The sequence below is a fragment of the Aegilops tauschii genome, chromosome 2, assembly GCF_002575655.3.
Source record: "Aegilops tauschii subsp. strangulata cultivar AL8/78 chromosome 2, Aet v6.0, whole genome shotgun sequence".
Taxonomy (NCBI): domain Eukaryota; kingdom Viridiplantae; phylum Streptophyta; class Magnoliopsida; order Poales; family Poaceae; genus Aegilops; species Aegilops tauschii.
In genome coordinates this window covers 377,962,515-377,984,670 of record NC_053036.3, presented here as the reverse complement: position 1 = coordinate 377,984,670, position 22,156 = coordinate 377,962,515, and the positions used below count along the sequence as shown (strand labels likewise).

General features: G+C 49.8%; 1 protein-coding gene and 1 long non-coding RNA gene across 3 annotated transcripts; one reads left to right on the top strand and one right to left on the bottom strand.

Moving 5' to 3' along the window:
• Positions 1 to 448: 448 nt before the first annotated feature.
• LOC109744452 (uncharacterized) lies at positions 449 to 21,739 on the bottom strand. 2 transcript variants are annotated; one of them, XR_012202775.1, is made up of 3 exons: positions 20,860 to 21,734; positions 954 to 7,738; positions 449 to 827 (listed from the first exon to the last, which is right to left on the bottom strand). It is a non-coding gene; the product is annotated as an uncharacterized lncRNA (long non-coding RNA). The 2 variants fall into 2 exon arrangements; XR_012202776.1 differs by lacking the exon at positions 449 to 827 and having other exon boundaries at positions 2,229 to 2,659; positions 5,497 to 7,738; positions 20,860 to 21,739.
• On the top strand, positions 3,333 to 4,698 carry LOC109744451 (CEN-like protein 2). Its single transcript, XM_020303570.4, has 4 exons — positions 3,333 to 3,621; positions 3,715 to 3,776; positions 4,069 to 4,109; positions 4,197 to 4,698. The coding sequence occupies exons 1-4, from the start codon at positions 3,421 to 3,423 to the stop codon at positions 4,412 to 4,414; spliced, it is 522 nt and encodes a 173-aa protein (XP_020159159.1). The 5' UTR covers positions 3,333 to 3,420; the 3' UTR covers positions 4,415 to 4,698.
• Positions 21,740 to 22,156: the final 417 nt, after the last annotated feature.

Below are 22,156 nucleotides of genomic sequence, written 5' to 3'. Positions count from 1 at the left end.
TGTGACGGAACATCCGAGAGTTCACCTTATTCCAAATGGTCCACGAAATAAGCAAGGTGAGCGAAGCCATGGCCTTTCTATTGTGGATGTCGACGCCGCTTCTACTTACCCACCAATACTATATGTAGGAAAAACACGTCATAAAAAAAACAGCGGCCTTGGGGCAGGTGGGGAAGTCGAAGCGGCGGCTCTAGAGAGCATCTCTGTATTGTTGATTGTCGGATTTGGTCGCATGGGCGACAGAGTCATCGGCTCGTGTGGAGTGCAGCCTCAAGGCCGACGTATGTTCGTTGCTAAGGTTTGTAAGCCAGAGTGGCGACTCCGGGTCGTGAGTAGGGTAGCAACCTGGTCGTTTTGTCAGCTCGTTCAATACGCATCCCCGCGGCTGGCGTGTGTTTCGTTGTATCAGTTTTCGGCCAGTTTTTCTTGTAAACTGGCCAATTCTCTTTTTCTTAATATAAAGGCAAAGCTCCTGCCGATTCCTCGGAAAAAATTATAACAAATAAATAGCATCGCACAAACCATGAGATGAGTCACAACTCACAGCAAAGCTCAACTTGAGCGCATAACAAAGCCGAGGACACGGGGGATTTTATATTTATAGCAAAGCACGAACATCCAACACGTTTTTAGAAAAGCACAAGCCAGCTCTTGGAGTTGTTTAGATAAGACTGCAACTGCGAGCGGCTTATTGGCCACCGTCGCCCAGGTAGCAGGTTCCATCCAAGCAAGCCAACTGGAGTTTATTTTCAGAGTGCAAAAGAAGCAGATCGGAGGCCTTAGCATGGCAAAGATCATGTGCTCGACCCAACCTGGACACTCCATTTCTGGAAACAAAGGAGAACCTGACCTTAGTCTATTGCAAAGCTACTATAACAAAATAAAATACAAGTCTAGTGCAAATTAAAGCTACGAAATAGAGGATCCTTCAAGTTGGTCTGACGAGAGGCCACCCTGTGATGTAGCCGAAAAAGAGACCCAGCACACAGTTTTATGCTCGCCAATTGGCCCCTGCGACAACCTCACAACTGTCACGAGAATAATTAAATCATCAATAGTGGCAAGTCCATCTTGATGCAATGCTGTTTATAGAATGTTCTTTGCAACACTATCTACCAAACCTCAATGCATGGACACGACAAAAGGAGGTAAGAACAGAGGAGCTACGTGTTTAACTCAAACTGTGATAATCGTGCAAAGAATTTAACTTTTTGCGACGGAATCGTGTGGAGAATTTTTGTAGATGGCCTTTAGTAAATAGCCCAACATTTTGCTTATTCAATACAATCCGGCTGGAATTATGTTCGGGTTTTTTTTTTTGCGAAAAAAGGGAACCTTATCCTTCCTAGGTTCATCTATGAACTGTTAAGCAAAATCCGCGTCCAAGGCACATGCGTCTAAATCAACACAACAAGAACCGCGGTGAGGAGGAAAAGCCTGGGTCTTCATACATCTCTATATATGCTTGAGATGGATATCTATGAACATGGCGAACAAAGTCTACAACAGCCAGAAGGGCCACTAGGTTGCTCCGCAGCAGATACATCTTCAAGCAAGAATAAACATAACTGGTCAGCTAAAATAAACTGGGAATGAAACTATTTTTTTAAAAGCATCGTCAAAAAGGGTAACCCCATCATTTGATCCCCTGCTGAGTTGCCCAGCTCGGCAGCCATCAAATCGGAATGCCGGCTTATCCTTCCTAGGTTGGCACGCTTTGTTTAAGCTTAGTGGAATCCAAAAGTGAAATGGTACGGCGCAGAGAATTCACACAGTATAATGCTTAAATAACTGAAAAAGGATGGACGAAAAGAGCAATGACAATTAGCATAATTAAGCTGGCGGACGGGCAGCCATCTTTGACCTTTCTTAAGATTCACGGGAGTTTACCCACGCGAAACGAAATGCACATGGGAATGAACTGTTTTCGTTTAGCTGGTAAACGAAATGCACATGGGAATGAACTGTTTTCGTTTAGCTAGACCCTCCGCACCAATCACATCACTATTTGGTCTGTGTACCGGGTGCGACAACAATTGGCAGTAAACGTACAAAGCTGGTCCAGTGCGCAGTATCCAGACATAAATAAAAGTACTTACCGCAAAATGCCACAGACATGAAAATTGACAATCAGATGATAATTTCAAAAAACTGCTCCCTCTGTTCACAAATGTTCACAAATATAAGATGTTTTCAATATTGTAATATGGACTGCATACGGACTGAAATGAGTGAACAAACGCACTAAATCGTAGCTATATACATCTGATTCACAAAAAAGTTACTCCCTCAGTAAACTAATGTAAGATGATTTGAACTGCAAAAACATCTTATATTAGCGTACAGAGGTAATACAACATCTTATATTTGTGAACGGAGGGAGTACATAAGATCAGAAATTATCCAAATAACAGTTACAAACACCAAGCCCAACAAGAGCGAATATGAGCAAACTAGAGACAAGCACAGAGGGACGCCAGTGGAGCGCACGCACTCTGTTTTTGCACCCCTTTGGGCTTTGGTGTTCTCCCTGCCGCAATCAAGTTTTTGAGCGCAGAGTTGGAGCATCATATCTCCCTGCACTGAACTCACTACTGCGCTTTCTTCTTCTTCTTTTTGCGGGTCACTACTGCGCTTTCTCATAATATAATTGTAATACCTGATAAAATTACAGTATTGCAAAAATATTCCAGTACAGATCAACAAATAATTTTCCAAATACATATTCTTTTGACTGGGTAGAATTAAACTATATGCATGCATGCATTTTCAAGAGAAAAATAAGAAAAAAGAAGCATTTTGATAGAAATATAAATACATAGTATTAGACTTAATGGTGTAGGCCATACTCAATCATCACTAAGACAATTTTGAAAAAGGCCTTTAAGCAATTGTCAATGCGCTCAAACAGTGTGGCTTCTAATAATGTCCCGCGGAAGGATCGATGAACTGTTTCGGGAACTTGTACTATGGTACAATTGATCTACCTCAGCTTGGGACTTTGTAGGCGCATACATGGCAATAAGGCTTTCTTCTTTTACCAAATGTGTGGATTCTGTGCATTATTAACTCGAACAAACTTCTCCCAAAACCCACCTATCACGAATATACAGACTTATGCTAGTTTTCAGGTTTGAAACCTTTTTAAGGTGTATGCCCCAGTTTTATAGTGCGCAAGGACAGAATAATCAAACATCACCTAGTGATAATCTAGCTTTAAAACTTCACCCTCCTCACACACAGCTCACTCACCTCGCGGCTCTCCACAGCTATAAATAGAGCCTCCACGCCACCCAACCTCAACACCAACCATCAGGCTATACTACCTCATTCCTCTCGTGCTTCTACTAGCTACCTGCAGGCTGTAGATATTTGTCATCGATCATCACCAACTTTTCAGTTCAAGCTAGGTAGCTAGCCATGGCTAGGGTGCTGGAGCCTCTCATCGTTGGAAAGGTCATCGGGGAGGTCATCGACAACTTCAACCCAACAGTGAAGATGACGGTGACCTACAGCTCCAACAAGCAGGTGTTCAACGGCCACGAGTTCTTCCCGTCGGCGGTCGTGTCCAAGCCACGCATTGAAGTCCAGGGTGGGGACATGAGATCCTTCTTCACTCTGGTTTGCGCCTCCTATCCTCTCCGGCCATCTCATCTGTACACAAAGCTAGCTAGTGTAACATCCAGCTGATAAATGAGTGTTGTCGCTCTTCAGGTCATGACGGACCCAGATGTGCCAGGGCCTAGTGATCCATACCTTAGGGAGCATCTCCACTGGTAATTACTAACCCAAACTAGTTTACAGTACTCGAGCAATCGAAAGCCTAACGACTATAAAGACCAATAAGCTCAGCACAACATGGAAAAATCTCTATAACGTGAAAGACATACATATCAGTCCAAGTGAGCTACATGTTTAAGACCAAATTAATTTAGCTGGTGATCAATTAGGTTCTTTCCTATGGACATAAAACTTATCAGTTTTTGTTTAGTGAATATAAATGGTCAGATTTATATGATCAGCTATGCATAAAAACATGCTTGATCAGATTATGACTTGTGCATGCAGGATCGTCAGTGATATTCCTGGCACCACAGATGCTTCTTTTGGTAAGTCCTTTTCATGCATGACTGCTTTATCTTTTGCTGATTGGTCCCATCCTTAATTTCCCTGAATAAACACATGAATGCATGCAGGAAGGGAGGTGGTGAGCTACGAGAGCCCCAAGCCCAACATTGGCATTCACAGGTTCACCTTCGTGCTGTTCCAACAGAAGAAGCGGCAGGCCATGAACCCTCCCTCCACCAGGGACTACTTCAACACACGCCGCTTCGCTGACGAGAACGACCTTGGCCTCCCGGTCGCTGCCGTCTACTTCAACGCGCAGCGGGAGACAGCGGCACGCCGCCGCTGACGGAAACAATCAGCCCACCCCTTCTTCTCTTGCATGCATGGCGCATGCAACAAGCCTATGGATCAACCTATAGCTACTATTAGCTACCATCTACGTATATCTCCACTCAAATAAGAGTTTGCTTGTGAGCGTCTTGTGTGTGTTGTTTCCAGTAGTCTTTCTACTGTTCAGTTTTTTCTTCGGTCAATTTAGTTACTAGTTGATCTGTGAACCAGTGTACGTGCAACCTACATCTACCACTAGTGTGAATTTGATTCAGCTCCTATTTGTGGAGACGAAGGTTATATGCGTCCACGATGCAGTGTGCTGGCAACACAGTTGGGGGCTGAGAGGCCGATGCATACTAGTGTTGACTGGGACTTTGGAAGCAGATTGATAGCTGAAGACCGTCGACATGTCTGGTAGTGGAAGGAGGAAAAGACAATAGCCATGGCCCAGCCACTAGTACTCCCAGTAACCTACTATTTTGTCATGTGCGTGCATGCATGTGTCGCTGCTAGCTCACTGCAGCCTATAGCTTGCAGTGTACCAGCTTGTACCCGATGCAGTAAGCCTGCTATGTAGGTTGTGACCATTATCTCTCCATCTGCTCCGACCTTTTCTGTATGACAAGACATGCATTGCTATGTATATGCCTCGATTGTGTGTAATATGTTAGGTCTTGACGTATCTACTGTGTGTGGGCGATTTTATAATGTTAATATGGCTGCTGATGAGAAGAGGCATCAGTTCTTGGCCCCCCTTTCCCCATCATTTGGGTGTCCCTTTTGGTCGATTTGGCAATATTAGATCATTAGCATATGCGCCTAAGCCTTAATTAAGTTTCTCGTACTTTCTGGATATGCCTAGCTAGTTTATACATGAAAAGGTAATCTTAATTTTATTGGCCATAATATCTAACATGTACAACACGGTTCATATATACAAGCATACCACAATGGTTACGACAATCAACAAAGATGGACAAAAGTGGTAGCACGGAACGTACAAGTAGTTATAACGGATGAATCAATTACGCAATGGAGATTGGAGTGGTTTACATATATCCAACATATCATTACCAAAAGTTTAAATGTACTCACAGGGTAAAATGGTCATTCACAAGGGCGGAGCTCTGTCTGCTCGCAGCGACTAGCAGCTAGTGCGCCTCCACCTACAGAATAATCATCAAAATTGGGGTAATATAATCTAGGCGTACTGCGTACATGCATCAGCTACATAGATCGCGTTTATGGACATCAAGTGTAATTTAATCTAGGTGTATATGCATCAGGTAAATAGATTGCACTTATAAAGACGATAAGTTGGTACCTGATTCATTCAGTCATCCACATTATGAAGCCTATCTGACCCAACCAACCGGTCATGCATAATAAGGAAGGCTCATGTTCGCCTAAAGGCTAGAAAAGTAGGGATGCAAATGGGTCGACCGATTGGGCCACCTCACTCAATAGGATGTTCATTTCCAGCTCAATCGACAGTCATTTCTGTACATGAGTTTTTGTCAAGCAAATGAACTAGGAAGAAAATGGGTTGGCCGGCTCCACTTGCATCCCAAGCTAGAATACCTTCTGAGAACATAAACGAGGTAACTAATTTTGGGAGTGGCAATGGGTGCAACCGTGCAATCAATTCAAACTACTAAAGAAACAGGTGGTATCTATAGGCATGAAAAGGCACCAAAATTAGTTGCTCGGGTTATTATGAACTTCAATGCATCAACCAACATCCTTCTCCATTGGTTACAAGGCAATATATCCTCACTTCACGTCATTATCAGTCATAGTATAAAGTATAAACAAGTACGCAAAGAAAAAACAAGAAAATGGAAGAAAATGTCTCCCATACCTTTTGCCCTTTCATGCCCTTTGGTCATCTTTACCTGAGATTAATCATGTTCCAGAAAGCCACATTATCACATACTGTATCAAGGAATATTCTTGACATCACTTTCTTATTGTAGATGAGCAGGGACATGGGGTGCAGTTTAAGCGTAGGATGACCACTGTACAACTCAGGAGTTGCTGGCATACTAGACTAAAACAATCATAACATAGCTAGTTGAAAAGGTTTACATAATTTTCAAAGACTTCACCATCAGCGACTGCATCCTGCAACCATCTCAAACAATGGATTACAGGAATGTTTTCAGCTCAGAATCACATCCAAATGAATCATAGAGAAGAGATGAATTAAGAACCAATCAGGTCGTGCCCTAAACTAATTATGAATCTATTACTGTCACCCTCTCATCTTATAGTGGTTTTTGCTAGGTGGTTTTCACTTGTAATGCATTCAACCACTTCATTATGACTTTCAACATGACGTCTCAACTCTCAACTTCTCAGTTCCCAAATTAACTGGTTCTTGAAGAAAATTTGTCCAGAGCACATGCTTGACAGGCGTATTACGAGCCATGCATGCATGGCTGCCAGAACTTCTATGCAACTCTCTACAAAGACCCTGCTCATACGAAACTAACTGGACAGGTAATATGCTATGAAAAATATATCATAGGAATTCCCACAAGTACAGAAACAACATGTGTACAAACTTTAAATATTTTGTCAACAAACAAAAAAAAAGACAAGGCCTGTAGATTTTTAACTGACTTGCTATTTAACACGGAGGTCTTGCCTTTTTTTATTTAGATCAGCAACACTTGGTTTAGTCATCCAGATTACAACCAAATCTATGCAATCAGTGCCTATGTTTCTGCCACCAATTTCATGCGAAATTCGTGCAGATGACACACTGGGTGTGACCATACTCCAGTTTTGCAGAAATGAAGTTCAATATAAATCCAAAACTTAGAGAGCTAATACCAGTTGCTTCAGTTCAGCTACAGTTGAGCCAAGTTGTTTTCATACTGCCCTATCAGGTTGCTACCATTATCGTTCCCAACCATGTTCACAGAAGTACAATCGTCACAGGATTCAGAACATGCAAACAGAACCAGCAGTACTCCAATAAACTAACATTAACAAACATGAAGGACAATAGACAGATTTGACAGGGAAAAAGATGGGAGATAAGGGCACTCACAGTACTGATAAGTCTTGGCAACAAATAGGATATTTCTCAGTCTCCAATGTAGCCTCGCCGACGTGTCGACACTGGAAGCTGTCTCGCCCTTGAGAATTTAACCCCCACTCTCGCATAGGCCGTAGAAACAACAGCCATGCTCGCCCAGAGCCCGTCGGAGTCCTTTCATATTCCTCATCACCACTTGACATGATTGCATGCAAGAAGCAGTAGACGTGCTCACAATCGTACATTACAGAGTCACGCAGAACTGGGAATTCACCAGAGAAGCTATACAAGCTGAAGAGGTTTAGTTTTCAGACTGTGAATCACTGTATCGGAAATGCCCATTGTAACAATGAGCAGTGAGCATTTTTCAGTTGTATAGATATTTTTCCCTACTACCAAAAGCTGCCATTCTCAAACACATGCGCCGCACAGATCCCAGTCCATTGAACCAAGCATGTGCATCATTACTCACAACTCTTGTATCGATAGGTCTTGTACCATGTACCTTGTGACCCGTGTAACTTTGTCAAGTATGGGTCAAGTTCCCCTTCCAGCTTTTGCTAAAGAAAGACTGTTGCTTCTTGCATGCTAAAGACCTACAAGTGGGCTGTGGGCTGTGGGTACTGGGTACACCGTACACCTACAAGTGGAAAGTCCTCTGGCTGATTCACCAGCAAAATAGACTGTGCCCACTGGTGATCATTATTGGAAGTTCAGTTTTGGGGATTTTCCATTGAAAAGGAGGAACTAAAGAATAAAATATAGGTGAGACCTGCTTTGCTGGACCATGACATAGAACTTATGGTTCCTGCAATCTCAAGATTACAGCCTACATGAGATTATAGCTGGTATATGCATATATAATTTGTGGCCTCACAAACTTGTTCTGGCAAAGAAAGCACATAAGAATAAGGATATTGTCCTACACTGTAACTCACTAACATGTACTGCCTCCGTTCCTAAATATTTGTCCTTTTAGAGATTTCAAATGGACAACCACATACGGATGTATATAGACATATTTTAGAGTGTAGGTTCACTCATTTTGCTTTGTATGTAGTCACTTGTTGAAACCTGAAATGGACAACCACATACGGATGTATATAGACATATTTTAGAGTGTAGGTTCACTCATTTTGCTTTGTATGTAGTCACTTGTTGAAACCTCTAGAAGGACAAATATTTAGGAACGGAGGGAGTATCTTATAATATGCAAAAGACTCGTAATACATTGGCACGGCACACTAGCCATTACGAGAAAAGACTACAGGGGTCAAGCAATTTCGGCCACACTTTTGGAGTGTCTGAAGGTAATCAAATAAATACTGCCTTCCAGATAAGAACAGAATATATCTTCACCGCGTACTCTCCTAAAAAGGTCAAATATTTGTTGGTATACAGTATACACACAGGTTTGCTGAAGTAATAACCATCAGTAATCATATAAACATTTCGCAAAAAAATCACATAAATATTTATACGAGAATATGTGTTATTATAAGAATCAGTTTCTGATGCTGATGAGCATGTTAAGTTATATTATGCTCCATGTATACCCTGTATATTTTCCCCATAGTGTGAGGGGTTTCCTGCAAATTTACCACTTGTATGTGTATATATATACTGGCCCTTGGCCCCGGAAAATGCAAGTTGCATATTTCATAACATGGTATTAGAACCCTAGGTATTTTTTTAACATGCACAACTCATGCTCTTCCTGATCCAATCTTGCGCCACCGTTGCATTCTTGCCGGTCGTTGTTGTCTTCCTCTTCCCCGCAGGCCAGCCGCTCCCATCGACCGTCACTACGCCTCCTGCCACCCGATTGCCGAGCCCACGCCTTCCACCACCTGTGACTCCCACGCCTCAAGTCACCTACCATCTGGTGCCCATCCATCCACGCCTCTAGCACCCGCCACCCGATTGCCGCGCCTACGCCTCCCATCGCCTGTGTCTCCCACGCCTCTAGTCGTCTGCCCTCCTGTGCATGCCCATCTGGGCCTCTAGCGCCCGGCGCCAGCCTCTAGCCAATCAATCCCTGTCAGCCCGCCGCTTACAACCACACATCAGATCCCGCCACCACTCTACCCGCAGGCTTTGTCCGCCGACCTCCCAAGTAGGCCCGTCCATCTGCGCCTCTAGCACCCGCCACCCGATTGTCGCGCCTACGCCTCCCATCACCCGTGTCTCCAATGCCTCCAGTCATGTGCCCTCCTGTACCTGCCCATCTAGGCCTCTAGCGCCCGGCGCCGGCCTCTAGCCAATCAATCCCTATCGGCTCGCCGCTCACAACCACACACCAGATCCCGCCGGCTTCGTCCGCCGACCTCCCAAGTCGGCCTCACCCACTGACCTCCTGTGTGGGCTTTGCTCGCTGCCTTCCGAGCCAGCCGCCACAATTTGGTGTTGGTTCGATGTGGATGATTGACGCGATTTGGTTTTGATTTGATTAGGTTGGTTGGCTTTTGGTAAAAAAAGAGAAAAAAGAAAGAAAAAAACAGGTACAATGTCTTCATCGTCGGGCTACATTGTTATTCCTCGTTGCCCGTGTTAAGCTTCATGCACTAGCCAACGCAACCAAAAGTCAAAACTGATGGAAAGGGCTAGGCAATCTACATATACACTTCAACACCCCCTCTCACGTGTGACGCGAGAAGTCAACACGTGAATAGACTCAAAGGTATGGCTCAAGAGGCCTATACATGGACACAGAGGGGCGCAACAACAATTTTTGGATAAATTGGGGAAGCCAGGACTTGAACTCAAGACCTTAGGCTCTGATACCATGTTAAACTTCATGCACTAGCCAACGCAACCAAAAATCCGAACTGATGGAAAGGGCTAGACAATCCACATATACACTTCAACACCCCTCTGACATGTGACGCGAAGATGGCTCCGCTCCCACCCACCCCGCTCCCACCCCGCTCCGCCTAGCCTCCTAGCTCCGCCGCCGTCGAACCGCCGCCGGCTGCCCTCCTCCCACCCCTCCCCTAGCCTCTGCCATGGCGGCCCTCGGCACTGACCCTGTCGACCGTCGTGCGACCCTCTCCGGCGAGCGCGTGTCCTCCGGCGACCGCTGGCTCAGCTCGGAGAGCGAGTCCTCGGCGCGCTCGTACATCGACGTCGCCCGAGCCACCCCGCCTCCACCGGCACCGCTGAGGCATGGCGCGCCGCCCTCCCACGGCCCTACGACGAAGATCTCCAGGCAGCCGGCCAAGAACCGCCTCGGCCCACGCTCGGAGGTGCACCGCGTCTCAGGCGGAGACGTCGTCGACGCGGACGGCTTCCAGCAGCCACGGCGCAGGAATCGTCGCCGCCGTCCGCGCGAGGAGCACACCCCCAGCCCACCCCCGCTTCGCCGGCGGAGCCCTTCGCCTGAAGAGGTTGCCGGCCTCTGCTTTCGTTGCCTGGACCACCGCCACCGCGTACGCGACTGCACTAACGACATCAGGTGCCGCACTTGCCTGGAATTCGACCATGACTCCCGCTCCTGTGACCCGCGTCGTCGGGACGTGGAACGTCGCCGCCAGCCATGCACCAATCCCGCCACCGCCGCGGTCCCACGGACGCCGCCCGCGCTCCTGGCGCCCCCTGCCGCTGCGGCCCCCGCGCAGCAAGCCCATTCCGCTGCTAAGGTGGCGCCGGCGGCCGACACGCGCTCGCCTGAGCCAGTGCGGGTTATCGTGTCACGCACTGTGGAGATGGAAGACGCGGAGTTCGTCCTAGGCCGCGCTATGGTGGCGTCCATCACCGACAACTGCCCATCCGTCTCCCCCGAACGGTGGCCAAGCTGCTCCTGGACTCCTTCGACTTCACCGTCCACCGGCACCACCCCAAGGACTTCTTGATTCTCTTCAGCTCTCTATCCACCAAGGAACAACTCGCCGGCGGCCACTTCATCCACTCGCCCCGCTTCTCCCTCTCGATGCGGACGTGGTGCAAGCTGGCTCACGCCGGGTCCAACGAGTTCGAATTCCACGTCGAGCTCGAGCTGCGCGGCGTCCCCACCCAAGCATGGCACCTGTCCACCGCCAAGCACATCTTGGGGCAAAGCTGTTGGATCGAGCGCCTCCATCCACAGACCCGCTCCCGCGCTGACCTTGCCACCTTCCGTCTGTCCGGGCGCACGCAAGATCCTGCCAGCATCCAACGCGCGGCCATCCTGGAAGTGGTGGAGCAGGTGTCGGCGTCCTTAAGCTCCGATGCTCCCACCATCAGGACGCTGACGTACCCCATCTCCATCGTGCTCGCCCCCGCCACCATGATCAGGGCGCTGGCTACCTCCGTGCCGCCGGGCACCGGCCGGGACGGCGACCACGGCGCCGGCGAGGATCGAGATCCCGCCCCTGGCCGTGGCCCTGGGCGTGCACATCGCCGCGGCCGCAAGCGTAGGCGCATGGACGCGCCACCTGCTGGTCGCTCCAACGGCATGGCAATTGACGACCTGGGCTTGCGCGTCGGGAGGCATGCACACGCGGACGGCCCCTCCATGTCGCCGACGTGGCCTGCCAACTCCGGCACAGCGCCACCCACAATCCCGCCACGGGCTGGCGTGCTGCCCTGGCCAGGTCAGCAAGGGGCCCTACATCGGCGTCATCGCACCAGAAGTGGCAAAAGCAGAGGAAAGCAAAGGCTGCGCCCTACTGCGGGCCAGGCGCGCAGTGCTGACACCGTTGCTGCGGACACCCAGCCCAGCGCGGTCGGGACGCGTGTCGACCATGCAAGGAAGACCCAACACCGTCCGAGACCCCGCATCTGGCGGGCAACATCGCTCCCAACGATGATCCTGCGGGGCCACTTCCTGCCACACCTGACGCCTCGGCTTGTCAGGATCTGGCGCTGGCCAGCGACGTACCAGACTCGCAGCAGGATGAACCAGCCGAGCCAGCTATCCTGTCGGGACAAAGCGGCGATCCCACCCCACCCAACCACAACATGGGGCTGGATTCCGCTGACCAGTCCACGGACCCGGCCACCACGCGCGCTGCCTTGGACAGGGCGGGGCCACCCAATGGCGCCAGCTCCCCTGCTGCCGCGCCAGGCTGCCCTCCCTGCCCCCGCTGTGTCGACGCCTGACCAAAGTCTGCAGAGCCCGATCATGATTCTGCAAAGGCCCGCGGCCCACCCCTCCCCGACGAGGCCCATTGATGAATCGCCCATGCCCACCCGCGAGGCCGTGCATGCCCCATGCCCAAGTGAGCCAGCCCCGAATCATTTCGCATCCCCACCAATCACGCTGCGTTGATCGTGAGGACGTGCCGTGCCCCAGTCCTGGACGCTGGGAGAGTTCCTGGCCGCTTCAACAAAGCACATGAACGCCACCTTGCCGGCGCCAGGGAAGAAGCCACGCCGGCCGCTCAACTTCGCCCCCCGCCGCGGACGCTCTGCCACCGTCTCCTGCCCGACGGGGGCGCCTCCAACTGCCGAGCGACGAGCCCAAGTCCAAGTTCTCCGCACGCTCGAGATCATTGGCATCAACCAGAAGATTACCGCTGCCGAGATGAAGGCCTACGACGATATGTTTGCAGCACCTATCCCTCAGACGGTCCTTAAGGCCATTGTCGCGCTGGTCGATCGCGAGATCCCAGCCTGTGTGGCGTCGCGGGCGACACCTGCGGCACGCGTCGACAGCGTGTGCGAGTGCTAGCTTAGCCTAGACCCTGCTACCCGTCGATCTCGTTTCCATGGATCACGGCCTTAAGATAGCTATCTGGAACGTGCGCAGCCTCAACGCGCGGGCTCGTCGCCATGCCGTCCGATCGCTCCTTGACACCACCGGGGCCTCCATTGTATGCTTGCAAGAAACGAAAGTGGAATTGCTCTGTTCGTCTGTTGTCCTTGACACTCTTGGCTCGGAGTATGACGACTACACATACCTCCCAGCCATTGGCACACAGGGTGGCATCTTGCTAGCGTGGAAGAGCAGGGCCGTGTCCATCACGGACCTAATGTTCACCACTAACGTGATCACCGCGAAGGTGTCCATGACCACCGGAACGCCATGGTGGCTTATGGTGGTATATGGCCCGCAGGACGATGTCGACAAGATCGCCTTCCTGCAGGAGCTCCGCGAGATAAGGGCGGTTTGTCCGGAGCCATGGATTGTTTGCGGCGATTTCAACCTCATACTCCGCGACGAGGACAAGAACACGGGCAACGTCAACAGACGGATGATGGGAAAATTCCGCCGCCTGACCAATGACCTCGCGCTCAAGGAGATTTACCTCAATGGGCGACGCTACACTTGGTCGAACGAGCAGACCCCGCCGACCCTTGTGCACCTTGACCGCGTGCTCTGCACCTCCGACTGGGAAGACGCACACGGCGGATGCCACCTTCGATGCCTCGCGTCTGTCATGTCCGACCACTCCCCGCTGCTGCTAGATTGCTCGACGGTGCCCACCTCTCATAGGCGATTCCATTTTGAGGAATTCTGGCTACTCTTGGATGGGTTCCAGGAGGTGGTGACCACGGCCTGGGGCTCCACATACCACGCCGACCCCTTCCGTCGCCTCATGCTACGGCTCCAGGCAACGGCGACTTGCTTCACGAGCTGGAGCTCCAAATCCACGGGCAACATCAAGGCCAAGCTAGCCATCTCCCACGAGCTCATCTCGCGCTTCGACAAGGCCCAGGAATCACGCATTCTCTCGCCCCCGGAGGCCTGGCTACGCAAGCAACTCAAGATCTCCTACCTGGGACTTGCGTCCATGGAACGCACGATCGCCCGTCAACGCTCCCGCATAGCCAACCTTTAAGACGGCGATGCCAACACGGGCTTCTTCCACCGGCAGTGCTCATTCAGACGGCAGAAGAACCGCATCTTTAGCCTCGCCGCGGATGGCAGAGTCCTCACGGAGCATGCTGAAATGGCGCAGGCGGCCTTCCTCCACTTCGACGCCCTGCTCGGCACCGCCGCCGATCGCGAGCATTCCCTGGACCTGTCGCGGCTCATTGAGCCGACAGACCTTGCCGACCTCAACGAGTCGTTCAGCATGGAGGAGATATGGGAGGCTGTCAAGCGCCTTCCCGCGCACAAAGCGCCGGGCCCCGACGGATTCACGACGGAGTTCCTCCGCGCGTGCTGGAGCATCATCAAGCAAGACTTCCTTGACGTGTTCCAACAGCTCTACAACCTGCGAGGAAGAGGGTTCAGCAAGCTGAACCAGGCGCTGCTGACGCTGCTCCCTAAGCACGCCGCCGCCCACGGTCTGCGCAACTATCGGCCGATCAGCCTCATCCACATAGTAGCCAAGCTATTTGCCAAAGTGCTTTCAATCCGCCTCAGCGCCAAGCTAGACCGCCTTGTCAGCCGCAACCAGAATGCATTCATCCCGGGACGAAGCCTACACGACAACTTTGTCCTCGTCAAGCAGTCGCTCAAGATGTACCGACTGGGAGCTCCGCGAGTTATGCTCAAACTCGACCTCACGTGCGCCTTCGACTCCATATCTTGGCCATTCCTCTTCGAGGTTTTGCGCCAATACGGATTCAGGAACCGCTTCATGGAATGGACAGCCATCCTCCTGTCATCTTCCAGCACGCGCATTCTCATGAACGGCGAGCTCGGACCACCCATCTGGCATCGACAAGGGCTCCGGCAGGGTGACTCTATGTCCCCACAGCTCTTCGTGCTCGCCGTCGACACACTTGGACGGCTCTTGGGACGCGCCCACAGCTTGGCCATCCTGCAGCCGCTGCACCCGTGTCGGAACATCCCGGTGATCTCCCTATACGCCGACGACGTCATGATCTTCTGCCATGCCACGGCTGACGACGTTGCTGCGGTTAGGGAGGTCCTCGCCCTGTTTGGCAGGGCCTCTGAACTCCAGGTGAACTTCGCCAAGAGCTCCGCTACTGTCTTGCATGGCGACCAGACGGCCACGGAGACGATCGCGCACCTCAGCTGCCCAGTGGTGACACTCCCTATCACCTACCTCGGCATCCCCCTGTCCACGAGCCGTCCATCTGCCGCCCAGCTGCAGCCCATGGTCGACGCGGTCGTCGCGCGCCTCCCATCCTGGAAGGCTTGGCTGATGACCAAAATCGGGCGCCTGGCACTAGTTAAATCGGTCCTGTGTGCTATCCCGGTGCATCAACTGCTCGCATTTGCGCCCCCCAAGAAGACCATCAAGCAGCTCGAGAAGATCCAGCGCGGATTCCACTGGGCCGGGCGCGCTGCCACCAACGGAGGGCACTGCCACGTCAACTGGAGCCGCGTCTGCCGCCCCATCGAGCTTGGGGGGCTAGGCGTGCGCGACCTTGAACGCGCCGGCCTCGCTTTGCGGCTGCGATGGTTGTGGTTCGCCAAAACGAGCCCCGAGCGAGCATGGCAAGGGCTCGGTCTCCCGTTCTCACCCACGGAGCGCGTGTTATTTTGGGCATCCACGACCATGGCCATCGGGAATGGGCAGACCGCCCTGCTCTGGGAGGACCGCTGGATCAATGGCCAATCCGTCCGCGAACTCTTGCCCAATCTCTACGATTGCATACCCAAGCGACGGCGCATGGCAAGAACCGTGGCGGACGGGCTGATTGGCAACTCCTGGGCACGCGACATTCACGGCAACCTGGGCTTGCACGATATTGGGCAGTACCTGCAGCTATGGCAGGTCATGCAACGCACGGTGCTCTCCGCCGCCCCGGACCAGCTGATTTGGAAATGACAGCGAGCAGCACCTACTCCGCACAATCCTGCTACCAGGCCACCTTCCATGGATCGACCACTTGCTACTCCTGGAAGCTCATCTGGAAGAGTTGGGCGCCACCGAGAATGAAATTCTTTCACTGGCTGGCCAATCAAGACCGGTGCTGGATGGCCGAGAGGCTGGCTCGACATGGACTGCAACATCACCCTCGCTGCCTCCTATGCGATCAAGAACCGGAGACGCTCCGGCACTTGCTGCTGGAATGCCCCTTCGCCCGCCAGGCATGGCACGAGGTACTGGCCTGGCTGCACATTCCAGCCCCGATCCCCAACCGCGAGCCCTCCCTCATGGACGGGTGGAAGCATGCCAGGGAGAACACGCCACCGGGACTTCACAAAGCCCTGAAATCTGTTGCGCTGCTCGTGCCCTGGATGGTTTGGAAACACAGGAACAGCTGCGTCTTCGACAACGCAACACCATCCAGGAACACACTTCTCAACAGGATCAAGGACGAGGCCTCCTCTTGGGCGGCTGCTCGGGCACCCAGCCTCCGGCTGGTACTGCCACAAACATGGGATGTACACTAATCACGCTGTAATTCACGCGTCCTCGGACATTTGTAACTGAACTCCTCACTTTTCAATGCAAAGAAACGCAAAGCTTTTGCATTTTCTCGAAAAAAACATGTGACGCGAAAAGTCAACACGTGGATAGACTAAGAGGTATGGCTCAAGAGGCCTATACGTGGACAAAGGGGTGCAACAACAATTTTTAATAAACTGTGAAAGCCAGGACTTGAACTCAAGACCTTGGACTCTAATACCATGTTGAAGTGCATGCTCTAGCCAATGCAACCAAAAGACCGATCTGATGGAAGAGACTAGGCAATGCATTTATTCGTCAACACTCCCCCTCACGTGTGGCTCCCTCGAGCCTAAATGTGAAACGAAAGTGGGCTGCAATTTAATTGCGGCAGCCGGGTCTTGAACTCAAGACCTCTTAGCTCTGATACGATGTAGAATTGCATGCTCTAGCCAATGCAACCAAAAGACCGATCTGATGGAAAGGGCTAGGCAATCTACATATACAGTTCAACAGCCCGATGATGTTTTATTGCACTAACTACATTGAGTTTGTTGCCTTTATGCACATTCATATGTGTGGCCTTCGTCTCTGTAGCATTCTCTCTAGCGAGATTCTCTGTTCACCCCTTGTTCCTCTTGTGGCTCCTAGTTCACCGACGCCATCGGTTCTTGCCTCGGATGCTTCCCAGGATGATAAGGATGCCACCAAGGTTGTTGATGATGTTGCATTGCTGCTTATGAGTATCAGGCCTCGGACTAACAGGTGGCCCTTGAGATGTATCGTGATGAGCTGTCTATCTACACTAAGTAGTTTGACGATGATGATCTTGTTGTGGCTTTTCTTTGTTCCAATGTTCTACCTCAAGTTACCTCTGAGTTTATGGGTCTCACTACTGTCTTCGAGATGTAGATACATCTTCGACAGTGCTATCAGCCCTTTGGTGATGCCCTATAAATATTTGTGGTCCGCCAGAACCATGCTCTCCAGCAGGGTGACTCAATTCTGATGATTTCCACGCATAGAGTTCCGCTATCTCATGCCAGCTTGATTCTCCTTGCACTGCTGGTTGTGGTTCTTGCCAATGTTTACACGTTGTGCGGGCCAACTTGGAGTTTCAGCGCGTCTATGAGTTCTTTTCTCCGCTCCGTAAGGAGATTGAGCCGTGGCGCGCTCAGGTGTTAGCTTGTGGCGTGTTTCTGTTATGGAGGTGATTTCGAAGATTCATGTTGAAGAGACTCGCCTACGTGGTGTCAGTTTACTTGAGGTTCCCTTTCAATGTACGAGCTCCTGTTACGCCATTTGCTGCATCGACCCTTTCCTGCTCCAGTGCTCCACTGCTCCTGCCCACTCCTCCTAGTGGTGAGGGTCGCCATCGTACTCATTGCAGCTACTGCAACAAGGATGGTCACCCCAAGTCTGATTGATTCACGAAGAAGCGGCACATGCGCAACAAGGTGGACACATCTTCTTTTGGAACTTCTGCTTCTACTTCGACATCCTCAGCCATCGCCTTGACTGAGCAGGATATTGTGAGGCTTAAGTGTTTGGTTGCCGCTTCCGATTCTTCTTCGATGGCTATTGCAAGTCATGTGACTGATGCTTCAACGACCACCGCAACAGTAAGTACATCCCCATGGGTTCTGAATTCTGGAGCTTCCTTTCATATATCTTCTGATTCTTCCACCTTATCATTTGTTAGATCTCCCGATTTTCCTGTTCATGTCCTCACAACTGATGGGCACTCTTACCACTTCCTTTTCTATTCCTGATGTTGCTCATGTTTCTCGACTTACCATGAACCTGTTTTTTGCTGGTCAGCTTACTGACTCTAGTTGTCGCGTCCTTTACGTTGATTCTTATTCTGTCCAGGATCGTCACACACACACTCTGGTTAGGGCTGGTCCCCATCGCCATGACCGGTTTCGTGTTCCTTCTGCTGCTAACACTATCGCCAGTCCCTCTACTTCCGTCGCTTCAGCTACGGGATCCTTCCAGCACTAGCATCATCGAATCGGTCATCTTTGCGGTTCTCATTTGTCGTCTTTAGTTCGTATAGGTCTTATTGGGTCTATCACAGGAGATGTCTCTTTAGAGTGTCAGGGTTGTAGACTTGGCGAACAGATTCAGTTACCTTATGATACTAGTGAGTCGGTCTCTCAGGTTATCAGCATCCTTTTGATACTAGTGAGTGGGTCTACAAGGTTAAGACTCACTCTGATGGTTCTCTTGAGCGCTACAAAGCTAGTCTTGTAGCTCGTGGCTCTCAGCAGGAGCATGGTCATGGTTACGATGAGACTTTTGCTCTTGTGGCCCATATGACCATGGTTTGCACTCTTCTTGTTGTGGCCTCTGTTCGACGTTGGTCTGTATCTCCGCTTGATATTAAGAACGTTTTTCTTAATGGTGAGTTGTGTGAGGAGGTTTACATGCAGCCACCACGTGGGTATTCTTTTCCTAATGGCATGATATGTCGTCTTCGTTGCTCTCTCTACGGCCTTAAGCAAACCCCTCGTGACTGGTTTGAGCACTTCACCTTCGCGGTGACTGCCGCTGGTTTTTCGAAGAGTTCTCATGATCCTGCAATGTTTGTCCATCTTTCCGCTTGTGATCGAACTCGTGTTCTTATATATGTCGATGACATGATCATCACTGGTGACGACCCTGACTACATTGCCTTTGTAAAGGCACATCTTAGTGCGCAGTTTTTTATGTCTGATCTTGGCCCTCTTTGCTACTTTCTCAGGATTGAAGTTTCTTCTACCTATGATGGTATTTCCCAAGAGAAGTATATCCAGGATCTTCTTGCTCGTGCTGCTCTTGCTGATGAGCGCACTGTTGAGACTCCTGTGGAGCTCAATGTTCACATCTGTACTTCTGATGGTGACACCCTGTTTGATCTGACCCGTCATCGCCATCATGTTGGGTGTCTTGTGTATCTAGTTGTCACTCGTCCACATATCTCCTATTATATTCTTCACTATAGTCACCTTCTTCACATTGTCTGATATGTTCGTGGCATGATCTCTCACCTTCTTTTCTTACTCCACTCGTTATAGCTTCAGGCTTATTCAGATGCTACTTCATTACAGCTTCAAGCCTATTCAGATGCTACGTTTGAATGCTACGTGGGCTAGTGATCCCTCGGATCGTCGTTCACTTTCTGCTTACTGTGTTTTTCTTGGTGGTTCTCTCGTTGCCTAGAAGACGAAGAAACCGACTGCAGTTTCTCGATTGAGTGTGGAGGCTTTGCGAGCTATGGCTCTTCTGACGGCAGAAGTGACTTGGTTACGGTGGTTACTTCAGGAGTTTGGTGTGTCTGTTACTACACCTACTACACTCTCGTCTGATAGTATAGGTGCTATCAGTTTTGCGCGCGACCCTGTGAAGCATGAGCTCACCAAGCATATTGGCATTGATGCTTCTTTTGTGCGCACTGGTGTGTAGGATCAGGTTATTGCTCTTCAGTATGTGCGTTCCTAGTTACACTTGATGGATTTCTTTATGAATAACTAGATTAGAGCGTAGCATGGATTTTATTTTAAGGGGGGTGTTAGAGTTATATTATGTTCCATATATACCCTGTATATTTTCCCTGTAGTATCAGGGGTTCCTACGTATTTATCACATTTACGTGTATATATATAATTATATATACTGGCCCTTGCCCCCTAGGAAATACAAGTTGCATATTTCCTAACAGAGCAAACTTGTTGAAGTGCAGATGAGTAAAGCAATGCTCTGTTTATATCACTTGCTAGACTAAATCACTCCGGTAACATTTCTTTTTTTCAAACTCATTTCAAGATACATACATTTTCTATACATTGCTTTGTTAGCTACACAAGTTAAGCTATTAAAAAGGATTACCACTTATTCAACGACATGGAAATACCATCACAATCTTCCTTACAAATAATTGCACCAAATAGCTGCAGACAGCATACTACAGGGTAACCAAATACAAAATGTTACACATTTTTTCCAACAAATTGTTACAATTTGAAACATAAAAAAATTAACATGTTTCAAAATGATATGCCGTACATCGCAATAGTAGATGGATTATTCACAGTAAGTACCAGCAATTTACTGTAAACACGTCGAACTGATCCACTGATATATGAACCAGAAACAGGTCCAGAAGAAAGAAAGGGCGGAGCTGTAGCTGAAAAATACCTGGTTAACGTGTGGAATAACAAAAGGAATGGCCAGCAATCCAGATTTCACCTCCACACTGCACAAACACAGCATCAGCAGAATAATGGCAATTCCTTTGGTGTCAACCAAATGACATCTCGTTTCCTATTCCTACTCATAGGATTTGAGATACATGTCATCTTATTTCCTACAAAATTCTTATTCCTACGATAATCCTATCCTATGAACCAAAAGAGGCCTGAAACTACTCCAAACCCTACGGCAGCTTCAACTAGACAAAAAATGGCGGATTCCCTTCTCCAGCATTCCCCAGCACCTCAATCGAACAGAAACCAGAGGCCCGGTAGGGGACAAATCGATCACCAACCGGCAGAGAGCGGCTTCCCGCGGCAGAGAAAGGAGAAGCCACGGTGACTCAGCGCATCTACTAGCATACGGCTTCGGAGCAATAGCTCGTTGGGAACTGGAAAGTTTGGGGCGGCGCGGATTGGGTGCAGCGGGGGATTCGAGACGTCGCCGGTTTCGAGTTTCCGCGCGGCGGTTAACCAGTGGATGACGGCGCGCAGAGGCGGTGGGGTAGCGGTGGTGGACGAGGACTGAGGAGCCATGGTCCGGCGGCCGGTTGGGAATTTGGCCAAAAGAATAGAAAACCGAACAAAATAGTTCCAAATAAAAAGAAAATGGAAAAAGAGAAAAAAGCGAAGGACATAGAAGAAAAAGTGAAGAAGGGCAATTGCGCACATGATTTGGCTGCCGTCTAGTGGTTAGTGCAGTCTGCCCTCGAGCAGGAGGTTGCTGGTTCGATCCAACCTAGCGCACGTCCTTTTTTCCTAAATCAACTCATTGAAAAGAACAAGCGACACACATGTAGCGCGCCACTTGTCGCAATCTGGGAGTTTTCCTTTTTTTCGTACATCGATTTATTCAAAACGTTTTCTCTCTTAAACCGTGCGTCCAAATCTCAAACCGTTTTCATCATTGGATTTCCCGCGTTGAGATCTTCAAAACTAGATACCATGGTGATAGGTTTTGACAAACTTTTTTTTATGAAAAAACCGGACGAAAAAATCAAACCGGGAGCACGGTTTTTTCCCTTTCCGAAAGAGGCACGGCCGTGCCTCTCGCGAAATCACAATCGTGTCTCTCGTGAAAGCAAAACCGTGACTCTCGTGGAAGGAAAAAAACCAGAAAACGCGTTTTTTTTCTTTCCGAAAGAGGCACGCCCGTGACTCTCGCGAAAGCACAACCGTGCCTCTGGCGAAAGCAAAACCGTGACTCTCGCGAAAGAAAAAAAACAGAAAGCGCGTATTTTTTT